General features: G+C 42.3%; 1 protein-coding gene across 3 annotated transcripts in view; it reads left to right on the top strand.

The window, feature by feature from the left end:
- Positions 1-20,410, top strand: part of EPHA4 (EPH receptor A4) — a 138,587-nt gene that overhangs the window by 59,212 nt on the left and 58,965 nt on the right. For all 3 annotated transcript variants that reach the window (XM_006186886.3, XM_006186885.3, XM_032480338.1), the window contains exons 4-5: positions 932-1,087; positions 16,768-17,106. In XM_006186886.3, coding sequence (XP_006186948.1) covers positions 932-1,087; positions 16,768-17,106 — 495 coding nt within the window. The remainder of the gene's footprint in view (positions 1-931; positions 1,088-16,767; positions 17,107-20,410) is intronic.

The raw sequence follows: 20,410 nt of genomic DNA, 5'->3' as shown, positions 1-20,410 counted from the left end.
CACAAAGTATCTGCTGATCTTAAAAAATAATCTTAACATACATATTCCAGAACCTACTGTTGGGTAGTTTATATTACTTTCCCCTGAAATTGTGATCCGCGTCTTACCAACTCTTTTCTTTGATGCTTGGTTGCTTTTGTTGGTCTTTCACTTTGGTTCTCTCTGTAGCAGTGATTAAGAAATAATCACCGTGCTCGAGGTCCTGGGTTCAATCCCCAGTACCTCCATTAAAGAGAAAAACAAACAAACAGAAGAAAGAAATTATCACCAACCAATTTTTTGGATACCCTTTCAGCTAGTTGATCCAAGATCATACTCTCAGATTCCATAGCATGTGGCCAAATGTTCAGGCTTGGGGGGCATAACACTTGAGGTCAAAGCTGCTCCCTGACATTAGCCAGATGCGTGGTCTGGTGCCGACAGTTTACTGCTCAAAGCTGGTATTCCTCATGCCTGAGGTAAGGCTAATAATGGTGCTTAAGGAAAAGGGAGCTGTAAGGATCAAACAGCATCACATATATAAGCATGTAGGAAGCACTTGGTAAACTTTAGCTGTGATTTTATTGATACTGCTGGTTTTATTTTACTTTTTATTTTATTTTATTTTAATAGATGTGCTGGGGATCAAACCCAGGACCTCGTGCATGCTAAGCTTGTGCTCTACCACTGAGCTATACCTTCCCCCACCCAATATACAACAGATTTTAAGAAAAATTTTCCCCAGGGCTTTGCCACCTGACCAGTAGTGTTAATGACCCTTACAGAGTGACGGTTGCCAATGACTGTTTTTGGTTGCTTTACCCGCATCTTCAGCCAGATGATCACTAGTGATTAGCAAAGATGTCCCCCTTCTTCTGACTCAAGGAGGTGACATTTTGCTTTGCTGTGTTTCCCATGGTTTATAGTGGTTTGTTTTTCTTTTTTCCTTTAGCTTGCAAAATTGGGTATTACAAGGCCCTCTCCACGGATGCCACCTGTGCTAAGTGCCCACCCCACAGCTACTCTGTCTGGGAAGGAGCCACATCGTGCACCTGCGACCGCGGCTTCTTCAGAGCTGACAACGATGCCGCCTCCATGCCCTGCACCCGTAAGTCGCGTGCTCATCTTCCATTTCTTGCGTTTCTGCGGCTTTCATTACCACCTAGCAGGACACTGCCAGGTCTTCTCCCCGCATCACCATGCAGGGGGCAAATGAGATCAAACATGCGTCTTTTCTCGATCAGCGCAGGGGAAAAGCTTAGGAAAAGAAAGACTCTTTGTCACTGATCTTGTCGCCTTCAAAATGCATAGCTGCCAACAGACTACTTTGTGGAGCAGAGATTGAACATTCAGGGGTTGTCTGACAGTATCATTAGAGCTGAGATTAGGATTTATAAATGGCTTTACAGTTTGTTTCATGAGATCTCTTGGGGAAGCTTGACAGCTGCAGGGGAAACAAGGGTGGGGCGGGGTTCCAAGGATGGGATCACATGTGGGCAGGGGGCTTCAGTTCTGTGACTGATGTCATAGCTTGTGCCTTGCGTGTCCCTTCTCCATTCTTTCCTCCGAGTTTTGTGTTCATAACATTTAAGCCTGGATCCCAATAAATGCTTGTTGAGTGATGGGCACTGAATATATGTTGGATTAAGGAATGGATGGGGTTGGCACCCCAGTGCGGAGGGAGGTAAAGAAATCTTTTCTCACACTTGGGTGTTCCTGAGTGTAGCCATTCCTTTCATGCACACTCCGGGCTTCACAGACCCTGCAATGGCTGGGACCTTACCGGAGCAGGGAGTGGTGGGCCAGGTGGCCCTCCCCTGCTTTCTCTCCTTGGGTGAGTCTGTGTGGTGGGACAGAGCCCAGTGGCCAGACACAGGCTTCCCACAGGTTTTGGCGTGGCTTCCCAGCCCACCGTCTAATACCTGAGGGACTGTTGAGTCTTTTGAGTCTCAGTCTCCTCATCTGTCGAATGGACTAATAATAGTACCTCCCTCACGGTTGCTGCTACTCAACACTCTCGTGTGGTTTACATACTGTGTGAGATGCATGAAATCATGCTGCTTGATGGGTTTCAGCTTTTACTGTCATTATGACTATTCTTAATTATTTTTGTTTTGTACCTACCATAAATTCCATCTTGGCTAGCCTGGAAACATCACTGCAAATAGAAGCCTCTCTGGTCTGGGGGCAGTTGGGCCAGCTGTGGGGCCATTGTCTAGCCCTGTCAAAGGAGTGGGCAGAGGAGTTTCAGGTCCATCCCAAATTTGTATGGAAATCGCCGTACCCTCAGGAGTTCCTTTCATAACCAGAGATGATGATGATTATAGTAATAATAACAACAACCACATTTTATAATTATACCCAGGTGGTGTATTAGACGCTTTCAATAAACCTTATCACAGGGCTCCTGGGATAACAAATCTATGAGATAGACATTATCTTCATTTTATAGACAAGGCAACTGCTCACTCAGATGTTAGGGAATGTGCCCAGGACTCCACCCCAGCTTGGTGATGGAGCTGCACCCCCCGGAAGATTCACAGAGTGAGTGGTGGTGTCCCTACCCCTCCCCCAGCTAAAGCAAGAACTTTGAGAGGGAAGAAGTCTACTGGGGCCAGCCTTCGGTGGAAGCGCAAATGGGCAAAGATTGCCTCATCTACTTTTCTGTTCCTTCCATAGACTGAGTACTTTCTCTGGATGCCGTGTATGTTTGATATGCTCAAGTTCCAGCTTTTTCTTTTCCAATCTAAATATTCTTCTCGTATGTTCCATTGTATGTGGTTGGTTTCATCAACTCTCCTCCCCTGCCCACACCCACTACCAACGTTTCTCCAGCGGTGAGATTTTAGAGCACAGAAGGAAGCCACAGTGTGATAACTGCTCCCAATTTGCATCAGGCAGCCCACCACCCACTTCCCACCCAGAGAGAGCAGCCTTCTCTAGGCTGGGGTCTGACTGTGCTGGAACCTCGTAACATTCACCTTTGGTGGCGAGACAACCAGGCTTTTGCTCCCAGGCATTTTTAGTCTCGTGATTCTGATCTGTTGTCCGGTGATCTCGGGGACCATGGGCCAATCGCTTAATTCCAGCAGCTTGCCTCGCGGGAGTTTAGGGAGACCCCAGAGGTTGCTACGGACCCCAGTTACTGGCACGTTCGCCATATGTGTAAGTGTGGTATCTGGACCCTTGGAATGTTACGCTTCTGTAAATCGTTAATTGTCAGCTTTACCTTGAATATGCGAATGAGAAAAGGAAAATAGTGATTTTAGCCTATGGGGAGACCCCAAAGTTTTAAAGCTAAGGTAAACGTTTGCATTTTTCAGAGACTGTTTTTAGCAGTATAGGAGAAGAAGACTAGTGGCTTTTTTGTGTCATTGATAAGAGGTCCATAAAAATACAAAAGCAATTCGCAATCCTTTCTTTCCTGGCCTGGTTCTCTGGGCTAACTCAAAATCTCTGCATGACTCTAATGTTTATTGCCTCCCTCTGATTCCAGTTAAGAAGAAACACAGTGCTGATATTAACACCACAAACTGGCAAGGTAGTTTAACCTCTCCAAGCCTCAGTTAACTCATCTGCAAAATGGGATTCTTTCTACCTGTGGGTTCGTTTTAAGAATTAAGTAAGAAAATATTTGCAAAGATCTCGTACATGGTAGGGGTCTAACAAATGTTTGTTCTCTTCTTTTACCTCCAGCTGGTCACTTCCTCCCCCAAACTACCCGACAGCAGATTGCCCTGCATTCACTGCCTCTCTATGGGGGATTTTCTCACTTGAGTGCACGATTAAATTACCCATGGCTGTCCTGCAATCCTGAAGCTTTGGGGGTGGGACTAAGGCATCCATATTCTCAGAAGTTGCTCCCCATCTTGGTGCCCCCTCAAAATAAAACAAAATCATGGCCCCCATAAATCTACTGCACAGACAAGGTTGAGACCACTTCAGAGTTGAATTTTTAAGTTCTTTTTAAAAAAATTTACCAAACATGATGCAATACTCTTAAGACCTCTCTGAGACACAGATCGTCTGGGAGATGGCCACTGATAGATGTACTGGTAAGTAAGCAGCAGAATGAGAATCTGTTCTAGCCTACGGCTCTCCGTCAGATTTCTCCCTTCTCGGTCAGTACCCTGGACCCGCCATGTCCAATACAGTAGCCGCTAGGCACACGTGGCTATTTTAAATTTAAACTTAACCAACATTAAGTTTAAAATTCAATCTCTAACTTACACTTGCCCCATTTCAAGGGCCCAAGAGCCACATGCAGCCAGCGGTGACCATACCGGACTGCACTGCTATAGACTTATTTCTGTCGTCGCAGACAGTGCCACGGGACAGTGGGGGAGCAGGTTTTTCAACAGTGAAGACAGTGGGAGTTTCTCTGAGAACGTCTTGTTCCAATAACCCAGAGAATGAAGCCCTTCCCCCCTCGCCCCGCCCCCAGCTTTCTGGGCCTCTCTTGACAAGATGTGGGGATGGAGGGGAACATAAACACCAGGGATCCTTTCAAACTGATTCCAGCCTCTAATCAGTTCTTACCAGTTGGTTAAGCCAGGTGACAAACCCAATTCCCTTGTGCTGACAGCCATGATAATCAGGGGCCTTCCTTGTTCATTATGCTGTCTTTAACCCCAACATTTTTATGCAGCCCTGCGTTTAGTGATCGCTCACTGTGACGGCACACTAATGAAGAAATAAAACACACTATCTGAGACTCATTCTTCTAGCCAAAGAGAGACTCTGCTCCACTGGCTTGTAAAATCAGGTTTTTGTTCACGTGGAGAACGATTAGACCAGGTGAATACAGGCAGCATTGGGTAATTTAGGAGGAAGCGCCCAAGGAGTTCCTCACACCCTGGGTCAAGTTGCTGGACAACTTCAGGGAATTTCGTGGCGGATAAACTTTCTTTCTTGGAGGACCTTTGTTGGAGCCTCTGGTCAGGTTAGGATAAACGGCTGTGGGTGAGACAGGCAGTGTTTCAATGGAGGCATCAGATGAACATTTTCAAGAAGAGAATCCATTCCTGTTAGAGTAGAGAGAACAATGCTTCTTACACATGCATGTGCATGGAAATCACATGGAAATCACCTGGGGCTTGGTGGGAGAGGTCAGGCCTGACAGTCTGCGTTCCTAACATGTTCCCAGATGCTGCAGATGCTCCTGGTCTGTGGACCACCTTCAGGTAGTAGGAATTTAGATCCTCCCTGATGGATGGCAAGAGCTGGGAGACCCTTCTCTCTCATGCTTGTCACTTTCAGGCTATTTCTTCAGCTCAGTGATGACTTGAAGAAGATATTTCAAGGGTTCTGAACATTCTTGCTTCATGAAAATTGAATACTTCATTTGTCTCCCAGATGAAGAAAATTCCAACCTGGTCTAGAGTTGCATAATCAAATAAATACACACACACTGTGGACCTTGTTTGTTTGTCTCTTCCTCAGGAGTCCCCACTCGGTTACTAGGTTACTGCGAAAGAGTGGAGATGGCAGTGTTCACCTCAGATTCCTGTATCGGTCAAGAAAGTCATCAAGGCTTTTGGCGACACTGCTGGCAAGGCAGACGTCCAGACCTCAGTACCCACAAGGATGCCATCTGAGCTGATGAAGGAATTCTGCTTTCCTGAATCATTTCTTAGGGGAAATTTCAATGTCACGTTTGCCAATGAAATGAATGTCCTTTAACTCTGCTAATCACCGACCCCTCCTCAACAGATCTCTTTCACCTTCCCTTTGCCTTTCCTCGTAGTCAGGAATGTGGTCTGTTGGGCAGCAGTGTGGGGAGAAAGACAACTGCAAGCCAGTGCAGGAAGACCTTGAACAACGTAGTCATTCGGTAGCCTGTTCAGTGATTCTAGCGAGAAAGGTCTGCTTTCCTTCTTTGGGAGACTGAACCAATTTTACATTTAAGATAACTTTCCAATCTCTTCATGTACTAGAAAAAAAAAATGCTCTCTAGAAGATGTACATTGGCTCCGTACACCTAGGAAAAAATAACTAACTGGTCGTTTTGCCTCTTTTACTTCTGAGCACCATTACCGGAGTGGTTTTTCATACTTTGCAATTGGAAATCTGTGCTTTAAATCCTCTTTGTTTAACTTGTTGGATGAAACTTATTAGAGCCTGGCAATTGTGGGGCAGTCTGAAAATAAAAGATTATTTTTATAGATTGCCACCTTGAAGGGCCTTCACAAATCTGTAAGTAAACGGCCCTGAGTAATTCAGTCAGCTGTGCCAAACAAACAAAGAGTGATTGATTGATACTTGGACGTGGCCTAAAATATTCTAAAATTGCAGCTTTTAAGACAATTTGTACTGGAGGAGCTGAGAGCTAATGAGGGCAAATTTACCAAGATCTTTGGCGAAGGGTCCTGATTTGAGAAAGTTTAGGTTATCAAGAAGTTGAAATAGCCTCGCTCCCAACAGCAAAACATCACTTACTTTGTCTTTACTTTTCGCTTTTTCTAATTGAATTTATCGAGGCATTGCATTTCTTCCAGAAAGTGTATTGTTTTAAAATTACCATTTCAGTTCTATTACTCAAAGCCCTCACTTCTAATGCTTTCTGACAGTTATCAACATAATGAACCCTAATGAAATGATGAGCAATCTTCAGTGGAAACCCAGTGTGGATCCCAGTGGTGCTGTGTGACTGTGTTGTTAACATTTGAATGCAAATTAAAGTAACATCGTCCTTCCGTGTTTCCAAGGTCAGGAGAAGAGAGAGAGACTTTTTTTTTCAAGTGCTTTAATTTTGGGAATCTCGTATTCATTTTCAAACAAGCCCTTGAAACTTCCACTGATGTTCAGTTCAACTCTCTACCCCAAAGATTTACATGCTTAACGGTCCAGCTAAGGGATTTGGGCGGGGGGCGGGGTGGAGGGGATGTCTAACATGAGGCTTTCATGTTAGAAACCATAGGATAAAAGGTAGCCTTCAGTTTCAAGTAAATCACATTTTTTTTTCTATCCAAAAGCATATTTCTTTTTGCTTTAGAGCTTCAAGTAACTAACAATATAATGATGGGAGGAAGGACATTCTGTGAAATTGATCAGTGAGGGTACAGTTTACTCTAGTGACAGACTACTTAGTAAACGAGTGAGAATAAAAGCCAAAGATTCCCAAAGTTTTGTTAATGAAAGTGTTTCAGAAAATTCATTGATTGATCTCTCATTTCACATTGGATTATCCATGTAATCAATCATTTTTTGGGAACATATTTTTATGAAAACTCATGAATCTAAAGTTTGCTTCTTTCATGCCATTCGTCAAATTTACAATACTAGAGTATAGTTTTATATTCCATTCCATTTGTCATAGGATGAGAACTCAAACTGAGACACCGGTGCCCCCCATTGCCAGATAATGTGACATGGTTTTTTTTGAGTGGAACATATCTTCCCACTCACTGCCTGTCAAGCCAGATGATAAGCCAACGAATGTGCCTGTTCTCTGGGCTGTACAAACTGATCAAAGCCACTGAAGACATTTTGATAATTCATGTGCAGTCTTCCACTCATTTCATTTCTAGGCTGCTTCTTTAGTTAGATCTCTAGTTCAAGGTCTAACATCTATTAGTCAGTAAACCACATCCTTGGTCCTTCCTCCTGGGTTACCTTGTATGTTGACTACTGATAGGAAAAATTACCTCTCGAGAACCCGAGAGTCTTGCCTAAAGACATTTAAGGATATGGGGGAAAAGATCACCACGTATGATTAACAGAAGACATAGGTGGAACCCAGGCTGATCACTGGCCATTTGGTAAAATTTTGAAAGTTTTAGGATATTTAATAAAGATCAGGTATCATCTCAATGAATTATGTTTTAAAAAGGCTATTTTAGCCTCTGCATTATCCTTCAACCTACTTCTAATTTTCTACAGATAAACAGTCCAATGTAGACATTTTATAGGAATTAATACAATGTGGATTCAAGTAGGAAATGCCTACATTTAAGGAACACTGATGTGTGTCCAAGTGAAAGGCTGGAATCATCTACCAGTGTCATTTAGGCAGGTGATTACAATTTTTCCAGCACCGTGAATAATTAAGAATGACTTGTTATCACCCCAGCCCTGTCATTTCGGAATAACATTTTTGACACTCTTTGTGGAAGTCCTACAGTGGTTGTGCACAGCATGCTTCGGTGAAACAAGGTCAATTATACATTTTCCTGAGATCCCCTGGGGTGAGAACTGGATCCCTCCTCTGCTCTTAGCATTTTGATTCTCGTCTCATAGTTGACTCGTATTCTACATGCTGTCTACTGCTCGGCAGAAGATGGACTGAGGAAAAGAGTCCTGTGACACACATAGAATTGCCCCCCACCCTCCTGTGACCTCCCTTTCTTCCCAGGGAAAGATCCGTAAACGAAAACTCCTTGAGTGGGGTGTAGGAACCAGGCAGAGAGAACGACTCAGCTAAGACAAGAGCACCGTCTAGGAAGAAATGCCAGCATCCTTCAGCTTAAAGGACAAGGAAGCTGGGAGAAATGTGAATTGAGAAAGCCAGGAACGCTCTGGCTTGGTCCACGAAGAATTCATAGATAGGCTTCATTTTCCTGTGTGACTTGTTCATCTCTCTGGGAAGGGGGTCGTTCTGGCCTTTGAATCAGGGTTTCTGATCCTATCTTTCCACATGTCGGCTGTGTGAATTTGAGTGAGTTGCTTAACTTCTCATATCTTGATTTTTGATCATCAGATTGCTTTGGGTAATAAATACTTTTCTGCCAGATTTTATGATGGAGATTAAAGGAGATACAGGATGAAAAAGGGCTTTGCAAGAAATGAATTCACAGGCCAGCTAATTCTAAAGCAAAATACTCGTGCTTTTCATGGTTTTTCTAAATGGATAACCGAGAGTTTAGAAAGTACTTCAACCATAAACTAGTCATCTTAAAGTCAAGAAACCACAACTGCAATTAACTTGGTAAAGAAAAGACAAACAGTTCCTGGGTGTAGAATGGGAGAATAGATCTATCAGAAAAATAGGTGGTAGCAAAATTTCAGCAAGGACTTGCTGCTCCAGGAAACCAAGAATTTTTCATAATGGTAAAAGGGGATTGCTACATCCAAACAGTTCTGTTTTTTGTTTTTTTTTTTTTAAATAATGGGCAGTTCTGCCTTGGCTCTAAAATCGTTGCTAAAACACATAAACTGCCCTGATAAAAGGTTATGCACTGTGAATTTATCTCGGAGGAGGTGTCCCGGCAGCAGTCGTCCTGTAAACTCACCCCCAGCAGCAGAGACAGAGAAAGCAATTAGTAGCAGAAACATATACAGCTGTCGGGGGGCTGCATGGGCTTTATTTCAGAGTCAGAACTTACACACCCCAGCTGTTTATTCTGCCTCGGAACCTGTCTTTCAGCTGCAGAGAGATTAACAAAGGCTTATCTGAAGGGTTAGAGGGTTTTACAGCTGAAACACTGAAGTATTATTGACAGTCCAAAAGTTGTACGTGATTAATGAAGCCTCATGAAATGGACCTCCACACCCAAGGTGCTTCTTCCTCAGAAGCGATGTCTTGTTCCAGGCTGCCGTGGCATTTTAGCGGGGTGACAGTAGCGCTTCAAGAAATTGATCATTTAAGAATTACGTTTCTGCCCGTGCTCTGGGGGAATGTTTCTTCCCACGTCCAGAATTAATTTCATGGCTCAGGCATTAAATTTTAAGATGGTGATTAAAAATCAGTTAAGTAGTAAAAGTCTGCGATAGCTCTGGAAACCACATTGTACTTGAGCTGGGCTACTTTGGTTTCCTGTCAGCTTGTCTCCTAGTCTTGACTGCAGACTTTTTTTAATTTAACCTTTGAGCAGGTGATTGCCTCCGCTGCCCGGACCCCCATCGCCTTTTGTGATGTGATAACATCCAAATGCTGCGACTGCGATGCTTCTGAGGAGTGAGCTGGACTGGCCTAAGGAATCATCGCTCATTTATTTGTTCAGCAGACACCTAATAAGCATCTTCTACAAGTTTGGCATCTTTCTAAAGGCTGGGAGACTCTCGTAAAGCAGAATAGGGAAGATTCCTGTTGTCACAGAGCTTCTGTTCTAATAGTCATATAAATAATAAAACAAGATAATATAGACTTCTCACAAGAAGGAAAGAACAAAAGATCATGTAATAGAGTAAAATGGAGGAAAGGGGAGGATTTCGCTTTGTGAAGAGTGGTGAGGACCAAGGGGGTGAGATCTGAACTGAGACCCAGGGGGAAGGAGGCAGCTCTTGAAAGAGCCAGGGGACAGAATTCCAGGCAGAACTACCGAGTCTAAAGAATTTGAGTTGCATGTTTAAAGTTTTGCGACCAATGTGAGTTTTAAACTTGACTCATTTCTAACCCTTGGTTCTGGAGTCTGTTGGCACTTTAATTCCAGTTGTTGTAAGAAACAGAAATTTCAGGTTTATGTGGCACACTACACCACATATCCACAGAGATTTAAACCCTTTGGCAGAACCCACTTTTAAATGCAGTTAGCATAATGGGTTTCCATCCTTTGTGGAAGTTCCACTTACTTGCTATATGAATAAAAAAGTGAATTGTATCTGACTTGTGACTTTGGGGTGAGGTGCTTAAGGAGCAGTTATCCTGACCTAGGCTATCCATGCATTGGCTCATACCAAACTCCTAGTTCACACTGGAGGCATTTATGACTTGGGGTTTAGTGTTGGCTGATCTTTTTTAAACGATTTAATTAAGGCTCCTATAGATTTCATGCAAATATGAAACATCAGGTTTTCCTAAATGAGCTACTTTAAATCCTGACATAAGCCATCAAGTGTGTCCTCTCAACTACTCAGGAATTATACTTTAGTCTAATACGTGAGAGGGAGGAATGACGATTTGTGGAATTGCTGGAATTTTCTTTGATGCTTGGAATATCGCCCTTCTTAAATGTCACAGTCACTTAATTTCTCTAGATAGTATGTGGTTCGTTTCTAGAAGCCTGTCTTTTCCCAGAGGAATGCACATGATAGGTTAAGGAAGATCAAGATCCCTTTTATGATAAAACACGCTATGATACGATAGTCCTTTGCTTCTGCTGTAATTTGGCTACAGTTTCTTGGGACTTCATGCTGTCAAACTCCTGTCAATGGAATGCAAGTTGACATCCCACTAGAAAATAATAATTATCCATTGTAGCACCTTTCATCAGGACCTGCTGGGCCGTACAGAAAGTATTTCACACCAGTGAAACGAATGGATGTTCATTAAATTTATCTGCACTGCCAAGAAACACAGAGCCCATTTCTTTCAGAGCGCTGAGAAACTCAAAAAATAGGCCATCACGTACTCTGTATTTTATTCCTTCCTTAGTCAAAGAAGGTAGGTATGATTTGGACTTTACAAGCCAGAGTTGTTACCTGACCTTTATAAGTGTGTGAATCAGGGGGGTGATCTCCTTAGATTAGTTCAGAGTATGCTTGAAGTCCCTAGAATTTTGTGCAAATTAGAAGTGATTGTTTTTCTAGGAAGAAGGTACATTGCTCCCAGCAAACTCTCTGCAGCAGGGGATGGTAGACTATGGCCTGAAGGTCAAATTCAACTGCCTCTGTTTTTGCAAACAAAGTTTTCTTAGAATACAATCATACCCCTTTGTTCAGGTATGGCCTACGATCAAGGCGCAGTGAGGAGTTGAACACGTTGCCAGAGAGACCACATAGCCCATTAAGCCTAAAATACTGACTATCTGACCCTTTTAGAGAAAATCTGTTGAACACTGTTCTAAAGGATTAGTCAGTAAAGGATTATTGCGTTTGACTTTTGGTTCTGGTAGTTCAGCTATTTACCTGTGCCACTAAATTGTGTTAAAAATATGAAGGGCATTCTAAATATGAGAACTTTAAAACAGTTTGCATCTGGCCCCATTCTTTGATGTAGAAAGAGAACCTGAGGCTTATATGTGAATTTCAAGCGGGCTTTACAAATAAAAGCAAAAATTTAAAGGAAGGACACTTACTTTCCCTGAAAGATACTTCAGTATTTGATTGATTTGTATTTAAAAATGTCTTAATTTTGATCATAAGAATAACATTAAAAAGTAAACTGTACTTCTATAAAGGCTTATAAGGAAAATGCCTTTGAAAGTGTTAAAATTAACTTTCTTCCGAGAGAAGTGTTCCATAGGTCCGTGCCTGAAGAAATTATCATCCTGAAATCAAGGTGGAGAAAGGAAAGTCATAATGTCAAATCCCAACTGTACAAAACTTCCACTGATAGGGCCCACATTTTAAATTCCCAGCCATACTGGCTGGTGATGGAGCTAAAAAAAAATGAGGGCAGAGTGTTTGCCCTTACGTCTTCCCAGTGCTCACAGAGTCCATGTTTAACTTCCTTTAGTCTCTTCCTTGCCCCTTGAATTCCCTGCCCCTTCCTTCAGCTATCCAGGAAAGTATTAAAATGAATCAGAGTATTTTTTTTCCTCCCTCTCCTAGAGCAGGCGACAGATACTGGACACAGTACAGATTTGTTGAGTCATTGAATGACTCCATGATCCCTCCCAGCAGAAGCAACCACCTCTATTTGCTGTAAAGCCCTCCTACTTGTCCCAGAGTATTTTTAAGTGACAGGCAAGAGGAACTTGAATTAAACTAACTACACTGAGATGCTCCTTTATCAGACCTAATGGTTAAGTATCTGTATGTGAAAAGCTGGCCAGTACATCCTTAGCTCAGAGAAGCCTGTATTAATTCCCAGGCTTGAATTAACACTGGAAGTAAGTGGGCATGAGATGCATCGGAGGACTTTGTTAGTTTTCCATCCAGTCATTCACTCATTCATGACTCATCAGGTGTTTATTGAGCTTGCTTGAACTAAGATTCGTGGGAGACACTGGGAAATGATGACGACATCAATCCTTCTTTTGAGGAGCACAAAGACTGGGGATAGAAACAGATATGCAACATTATGTCTGATTAGCAAGACCCCTTTACGTGTTCCAAACAAAGTAAGAAATAGAAATAACACCCTGAAATATGGAAAAATATCATAAGCAGGGTTACTACCAGTCCTACATTCAGGCCCGTAGGGGGCAGTTTGGAAGACATAAAACTATTCACAAAGACCAACAGCAGCGACCTGATGTTGCTGTGTGCTTAGTAGATACAATGTCAATATGAAGACTAGAAAATTACATGGTACAATTTATCCCACTTTGTTATCAATTTCGTATTTGTCACTGGAGACAGAGGTAGGCATATTTCTGATAAGAAAGGCAATCATTTTTCAGAAATTTAATTGCTCTTGGCTATCTGGATTTGGTGCTCTTACTGAGCCAAACTCGGGCCTGCTCGCCTAATAAGCAGCAAAGCCAATCTAGAGACGGAAGATCGTGGTGAAGGAAAGTACAGCATTTATTGCAAGGCAGCAAGGAGAATGGGTAGCTCAAAAGACCAGAGCTCTCCAATGGCTTTCAGAGAAGGGTTTCTAAAGACAGTGTGAGGGAGAAGATCATGGGGCCCATGATCAGCTTCTGCTTTGTTCTCTGACTGGTTGATGGTGAGGTGACAGGGTGGTGTTTTGAGAATCTTAGTCTTCAACCTCCTGATTCCAACTGGTCTGGGGTCTAGTGCTTGTGGTCAGCATGCAGTTAATTTCTTCCACCTGGTGCAGGTTTAAGGATCTGCAAGATACCTGTAGCAGATGGCTCAGGATAGTATCTGTAGCCCTTGAGGAAGAACTCAGGGTCTTTGTTTTATTGCTAAACTATTAGTATTATGTCTTACTTGACTGTTATCCTTTGTTTCTGCATGTTCCCAGGAAGGCCTGGCAGGGTCCTGCTGGGTTTCAATACTTGCAAAAAAAAGAAGAAAGATAATCTAAGAGTTAAGTTTTTTTTTTTTTTTCCTTCTGGATGCCTTGTGTGTATTGAGAAAACTCACGTAACTCAGAGTGCCTGTTTTCTTTTCTCTTTAGTCATCTCTGCAGGTAATTGTTTTAAGATGCTGTTGTTAAGTATGACTAGATTGACTTTTGGCTGTATTAAAGTCCATGCTTTCTTCTCTTTTTCTTGAGAAGAGAATATTTTTTCTGAGGAAGAGATGGCCCATCTCTATAAATGGAAATAAATGTAATACTGATATATTTACCATCTTTTAATTGGCAAGAATTTTAAGAAAAGAAAAGCCACAAACACAATACAACCACCATTGTGATTTTAATTCATAAAGCGTGTGTCCTTTCCTTGGCTTATGCACCCCAACATTATAATCATCCTCGGTGGATATTTCTAGTATTTCCTTCCCGCTACCTCAATCTTCTGGTTATCGTCCAATTTCTAAGCTGCTACTATGCCCCATGTAACCATCACTCCTTCTGCAGCAAAACATAAAAACATACGCCATACAATTCACTAAACCATTCATGGAGGCAACGTTGAACTTGAACTTGCTTAGTTCTCTGTCTTCCCTTGAACATCACCCCCAGGGTAGATTCTTACAGAATCGCTACCCAAAGGAAGAAAGCTGTTTTGGGCTACGTCTTGTTTTCATGCCAGCCCTCCATTTTGAAATCCTGCAGCATCTTTGTTATTTTTTTTTCACGTGGCAGAGTTATATCTCTGAGTCCTGTGACCATTTAGTTTTCTGCTCCATTTCTTCTCTGTTTAGACACTGCCATGCCCCGTCCTACATACTAATTACTGACTTTTTGCTTCTGCAGTGCTTGATTCATTGTGTCACATTTTCCCATGTGAAAGTGGACCGGGAACCTTGGCAAGGAGGTTAATGGATTGAAGAGTCACTCTTATTTAACCCTGAAAGTCACAGGAAAATAAGAACCAGTGGCTTGACCCATTTTATGAACCAGGCTGTGGTCAGCTTCAGCTGCAGGCTAGCAGTGGATTTCAATCAGATGGCAAAGAAGCAGCTACAGAATTTGAACAGGATTGAAGATCCACACTCCCTTTTCCTATCTTTATCTCTCAAAATTTGGCTGAAGCTACTGATTTTTTGTTATTTTACCTTTAATGGGGAGTGGGAATAATCCCAGGGAGGGAGTTAGGATTTTTGGATTTTAGTCAGATTCTGTCACTCATTTGGTCGCATGAACTTTCAGATTATCAGATTCATTTTCTGGATCTCAACTGTCTCATCTATAAAATGAGGCTATTTCATCAAATTATCTTTAACATCTTATCTGGCTCTAGGAGTCTGTGATTTCAAATAGCTCTAAGCATTTATCTAAAAAAAAAAACACACAATTTGTTAAAAAAAAAACATTTAGTTAACTCTCTGTTATTTTCCATCACTCTGCTGAGAACCATAGATACAAATTTGAAATCTAAACAAGAAGGAAATTTGTGCTTTCCTTCTGAGGTCTTCTGTGAAGGCAATCTTACCTTTAACACAGATTTTACACCATTGTTTTTCCTTTAAAGTTATCAGAGTGGGGAGCAGGTCTTAACAACTAGGAGCGAGATTATTGGTGATTAGTCTCAAGGGAGATTGGGAGGTTCTGCTTACCTTATTAAAATAAAGTCTTCGATTAAGTTGTATAAAAAGAAAACGGACGTGAATTACCCTTATTCAGTGTTACCCCCACAGTCCTTTAACCATCCGTCACCATGAGCTAGTAATAAATATGACTCTTTATTCTTAAAAGTTACTTCTTCCAGTTCACGCACAAGGACTGCTCCGGATGAGCAGCCCCCCATTGTTGTCGACTAGATGACCCTTCTCCTGACCTCATGCAGGCTTCCAGTTAATTTCCTTTTCCTGAGGAACAGGGACAAATTTCCGTGAAAGCAATCATTACAAATAATTTGGAGTAGAATAGAAGCAATGAGCAAGGAACCTCAAATTTTCATTAAAACTTAATTTGGCTCTTTTCTTGGAAGACCCAAATGGGAAAGAGGACAGATAAGAGAAAGCTTTCCAGCTGTTGGATTGAGCCAGTATTTTTCATTAGATGGTGGTGGGCATCTTTTATACTTTTGGAACCAACTCAGACCAGGAAAATTCCCTTTTTTCTCCCACCCTGATTCTCCTCCCTTGAAGACAGTGTCACATCACCTTGGTATATTAAAGATTTATCTACAGCAAGAATCAGGAGGGTTCAACATGATTCTGTGATCTTATTTATCGTTACTGTTTTTAAACCAACCATTATGTTGTTTATGATCGGTTGTTCTGTTTCAAAACTGCCACTGCCACCATTCATATATCAGAAACCTTTGATGTCATTGGAAATAAGTTTCTTAAAAAGGGCCAGTGCAGCCGTAGTCAGTTGAGGGGCAAGACGTAGGGTCTTGGGAGCTTTTGCACAATCCTTGCCTTGGAGATGAGATTTCTCAACAACTATATCTTCCACATCTCTGCAACCAGATAAACCAGTTCTTACTAATTACCCACAAACAGCTAAATGCTCAACTGCCACATCGAACTGAAGAGGCATATCTATACAATTCAGTTAATTTTATTCCATGTTGATGACACACTGTACTTGGGAATCATCATTTATCTTCACAAGTGTTGTTCCAACCGTTAGTTTACCAGAGTCCCACAACAGCCTTGGGAACTTGGCACATTGGATGCAGAATTGCTTTACATCTCAGGGTGACAGTCAACGTTACCTCTGTTTGTACAGGAAAGAGAATGACACTCACACACACAGCCTTCTCTCCCATTGCTCTTTTGAAAGATTTTTTGCTGACTTGATTTGCTTCTTGCTTTCTTTGCCAGACGGGCCCATCTTAATGTCTTGTTGCTGCAGAGAATAATGTAAGCTCCGAGAGATTCCGAAAGGCAAGTTTCAGTTCTCCGTGTGACAGTATTTTTTTTTTTTTCTTTCTCCAGGCCCACCATCTGCTCCTCTAAACTTGATTTCAAATGTCAATGAGACGTCAGTGAACTTGGAATGGAGCAGTCCGCAGAACACGGGTGGCCGCCAGGACATTTCCTACAACGTCGTGTGCAAGAAGTGTGGAGCTGGTGACTCCAGCAAGTGTCGACCCTGCGGAAGCGGGGTCCACTACACCCCACAGCAGAACGGCCTGAAGACCACCAGGGTTTCCATCACGGACCTCCTGGCTCATACCAACTACACGTTCGAAATCTGGGCAGTGAATGGAGTGTCCAAGTACAACCCCAGCCCAGACCAATCCGTGTCTGTCACAGTGACGACCAACCAGGCAGGTAGGAATCGGATCCAGTTTACCGTGAGATCTAACCATGTATAGACAGAGAGCTTGTATTGCCATCCATGGAGGCTGCTAAAGTTCTACAGCTGAAGAAGAACTACTGGGATCTAATTATAAACCTGTGAGCTGTGTTATAATACAAAAGATACTTAAAGGATGTTTATTTATTCAGCAGGTGTTTTTTCGATACCAACTGCATAGCATGTCCTGTCCTAGGTGGTGGAGATTAAATGAAGGCTAAGACAGTGTCTGATGGAAAGCAGATGACAGACAGTCCAGTGAGTTGGGTCACTTCATGCTGCACTCCTCTTGTAAGGGATACGTCGTGGCCATTTTAGTGATGAGGTTGTGGTTGGGTATCAGAGCACTTACAGATTATGTAGGATGGTAAAACTGATTTTATATTGGCATTTGGTGTATTTTACAACAAAAAAATTTAGCAGCTGTAGTTTTGATCTTGCTTTTTTTTTCATTTTAAAATTTTAAAATTAATCGTCATGGATCTTTCCGAGAATCACCATGTAAATCTCTGAACCGTGAATGGCTCAAGGGCCAGCTTGATCTCTGTGGTTGGCAAGATGTTCCTTAAAACACATCCTCCTTTTGCAACCATTTTCATAGCTAAATTCCCAATTGACAGGTGGCCAGGGGGTGGTTAATTTACCCCGTCTTCTGTGTCACTTTCCTTTTCTAATTCGATGACTAGAAAACATGTTCTGTTCATGAAGTGTTTCTGCTGAGTTAATTGCAGAACAGTTATCAAACCTCGTCTATCAGATATTCCGAAGTGTGAATTAGAATCCAGATTTCTCGGCTCTGCTCCTGGCCCGCTTACTCCCATCCTTCCCCAGAAAAAGTCTCCACGCTTTCTCATGCTGTTTTTCCGTTCTGGATTTCCACCATGTGCTTCACATTGCCAGCTCCCTGTTATTTATTTCTGAGGACTTAGGGGAGAAAAAGACTGTGGTTTATCTTTTTGTGAAGCTCTTAAGAACAACACACGTTGCCGGAAAAAGATTATCAATTGCCAACAATCCTATTGCTTTTTATTGCATTTTTTTCTCCTAAATAAATGTTTCAGTAAGTGCACTCGCTAGTTAAGTCAAACATATCTGTACTAACTGACTCTATAGTGAGAAATACTCCAGTGTCCCAATCCAAAGCCATTATTTTCCCACTTTGCCCTGAACTCTTTAGAAGAAATAAAAAGTTAAGACTAGGGGGAGATTCCAAACTAAACTACAGTGGCAGACCTTCCTGGAAAGTAGTTTCAGTTACACAGTTGTGACCAGTCCTTTAAAATACACGGTGTGAACAGATCATCTGATTAGCTTTCTGCCTTTTATTTTTGCAGTTTTAGGAAGTGAACACTGTTGGGTCATCGCTTTTGTTCCTCTAAAAGGCTAGTGTGATTTAGGGGGTTCTGACAGCATCGCAAGTACATTGTGATTGCCAGCTTATTATCAGTTCTTTTCTGGAAGAAGGCAGTGGAAATATTGTACGTAGATCCTGGGAAACACATTGGTGCCACTGGTGTCTCTGAGTTACGAGGAGCGGAGAAGATGCAGAGTGGTTTCTGCACCCCTGGAGAATCTGGTTTATGATTCAATCAATATTTTTACATTCAGCCCTCCTTTCCCCTTTCCGCTATCCTCAGATATATCACTACTTCGCGTTCTTAATGGAATTAAGACTAGGAATGGACCTTTTGAAGCCTCAGCTATATAAGGTGACGTCGTTGTCTTTGGTGGAGATTAGCCTCTGGGAGATGATCTGAGCACAAGCTTGGCTCCCACAGATTTTGTGGGGAGACTTCTCTGACTCTCTGTATGCCTAAGAATTCAAGCCAAGGGATTATATCAACACCTACCAAGCCAGAGGCACAAATAAAGGATGGAAGAGAGGCTAAAAATCCTCCGAAAGAAGAAAACGTTACACAAGGGAAGGCAAAAAAGCCAAAGTTTTATTTAAAATGTAGGTGTAATTCTTTTAGATCTAGGAAAAAGGTGGACAGAGAATTCTTCTGACACAATGAGTTTTCTTCTGCCACCCCGTGTAGTCCTGCCGGGAGGTTTGCTGAATAGGACAAAATTCCGGCTCCTTATTTTAATTTTCGTGAAGGGTAATGCTGGGAAGCTGTTCAAAATTAAAAATAAATCTTTCAATAAGGAGACCTCCTAGGTGGCCAGCCAGAGAGCTTCCTCTTAGCAGAGAGCTGGATGTGTGTACAGCGCTGCCTCGTTACCCTACTGTGATTTGGCGTGCTCTAATTCAAAATCACTGGGATGGTTTATCTTTGATTAACAAATCCTTTCTTCATAGCAGCGCAAATTAATAACGTAGGCCAAAATTCTGGGTGAACGTAGCAACCGTAAACTCCATCAAAACTCCCCTAAGCACATTTACAGACACACAATTTTGTTCTAATTGCTGTCCTTCCGATCATTTCATTACGTTCAATTCCTTAAGGACCTCTATCGGCAATGATGTCTCGCTCTATAAGGAATACATAGAATAAATGAATGTTAGCTTTTACCACCTGGAGGCCACAAAGGTTTGTGGCTCTGCAGTTTTGTTCTGTTTTCACAGGGTTCTTCTCTCACCAGGAATACATTTTAAAGCACATGAACACAAAACCTAGAATTCCTGGTTTTCTTATCACCACCCCTGGGACTGTCACAGTTGAACAGCTCTGTGAAGGTGCAGTGATGCACCCAAGCTCTTGTTGGAGCCCCCCTCGAAGTCGGGGAGAGCCCCGCTCCTGAGAGACAACAGCTACTTTCTTTTAAAATTATTAGATGCAGGGACGGCATAGCTCAGTGGTGCTGAGTATAGCTGAGTGCGTGCTCGGCCTGTATGAGGTCCTGGGTTCACTCCCCAGTATCGCCATTAAAAATATTAATTTAAATAAATAAATAAATAAACCTAATTACTGCCCCCCCCCCAAATAAAATAAAATAGATAATTAATAGCATCTGCGTCGCCCACGTGGCAGCTCCCCATTTGTGAGACCGGACTGTGAGTATCTGAGTGTGGAGATGGGGGTCTAACTGAGCTTTGATCATGCAGTTGTGGAATGTGGTATGAATGGGCCAGGGTTCTCACATGTTATTTAAACCATTTTCACCTACATCCTACAACTGGTGTCTTAAGGGGTTAATAACACCCTTTTCCTCCCCTCCTGAGTTCAAACCCACTTGACACAGAAAACAAGACGAAGGGGGTCTCGGCTTTATTGCCAATCAGCTGATGAAAGGATGTGTGCTTTGTATCTGTGACCAAAAGGGCTGGCTCTGGTG

The sequence above is a fragment of the Camelus ferus genome, chromosome 5 (genome assembly GCF_009834535.1).
Source record: "Camelus ferus isolate YT-003-E chromosome 5, BCGSAC_Cfer_1.0, whole genome shotgun sequence".
NCBI classification, from domain to species: domain Eukaryota; kingdom Metazoa; phylum Chordata; class Mammalia; order Artiodactyla; family Camelidae; genus Camelus; species Camelus ferus.
Note: the sequence above shows the minus strand (reverse complement) of the source record. Positions and strands in the feature narration are given on the sequence as shown.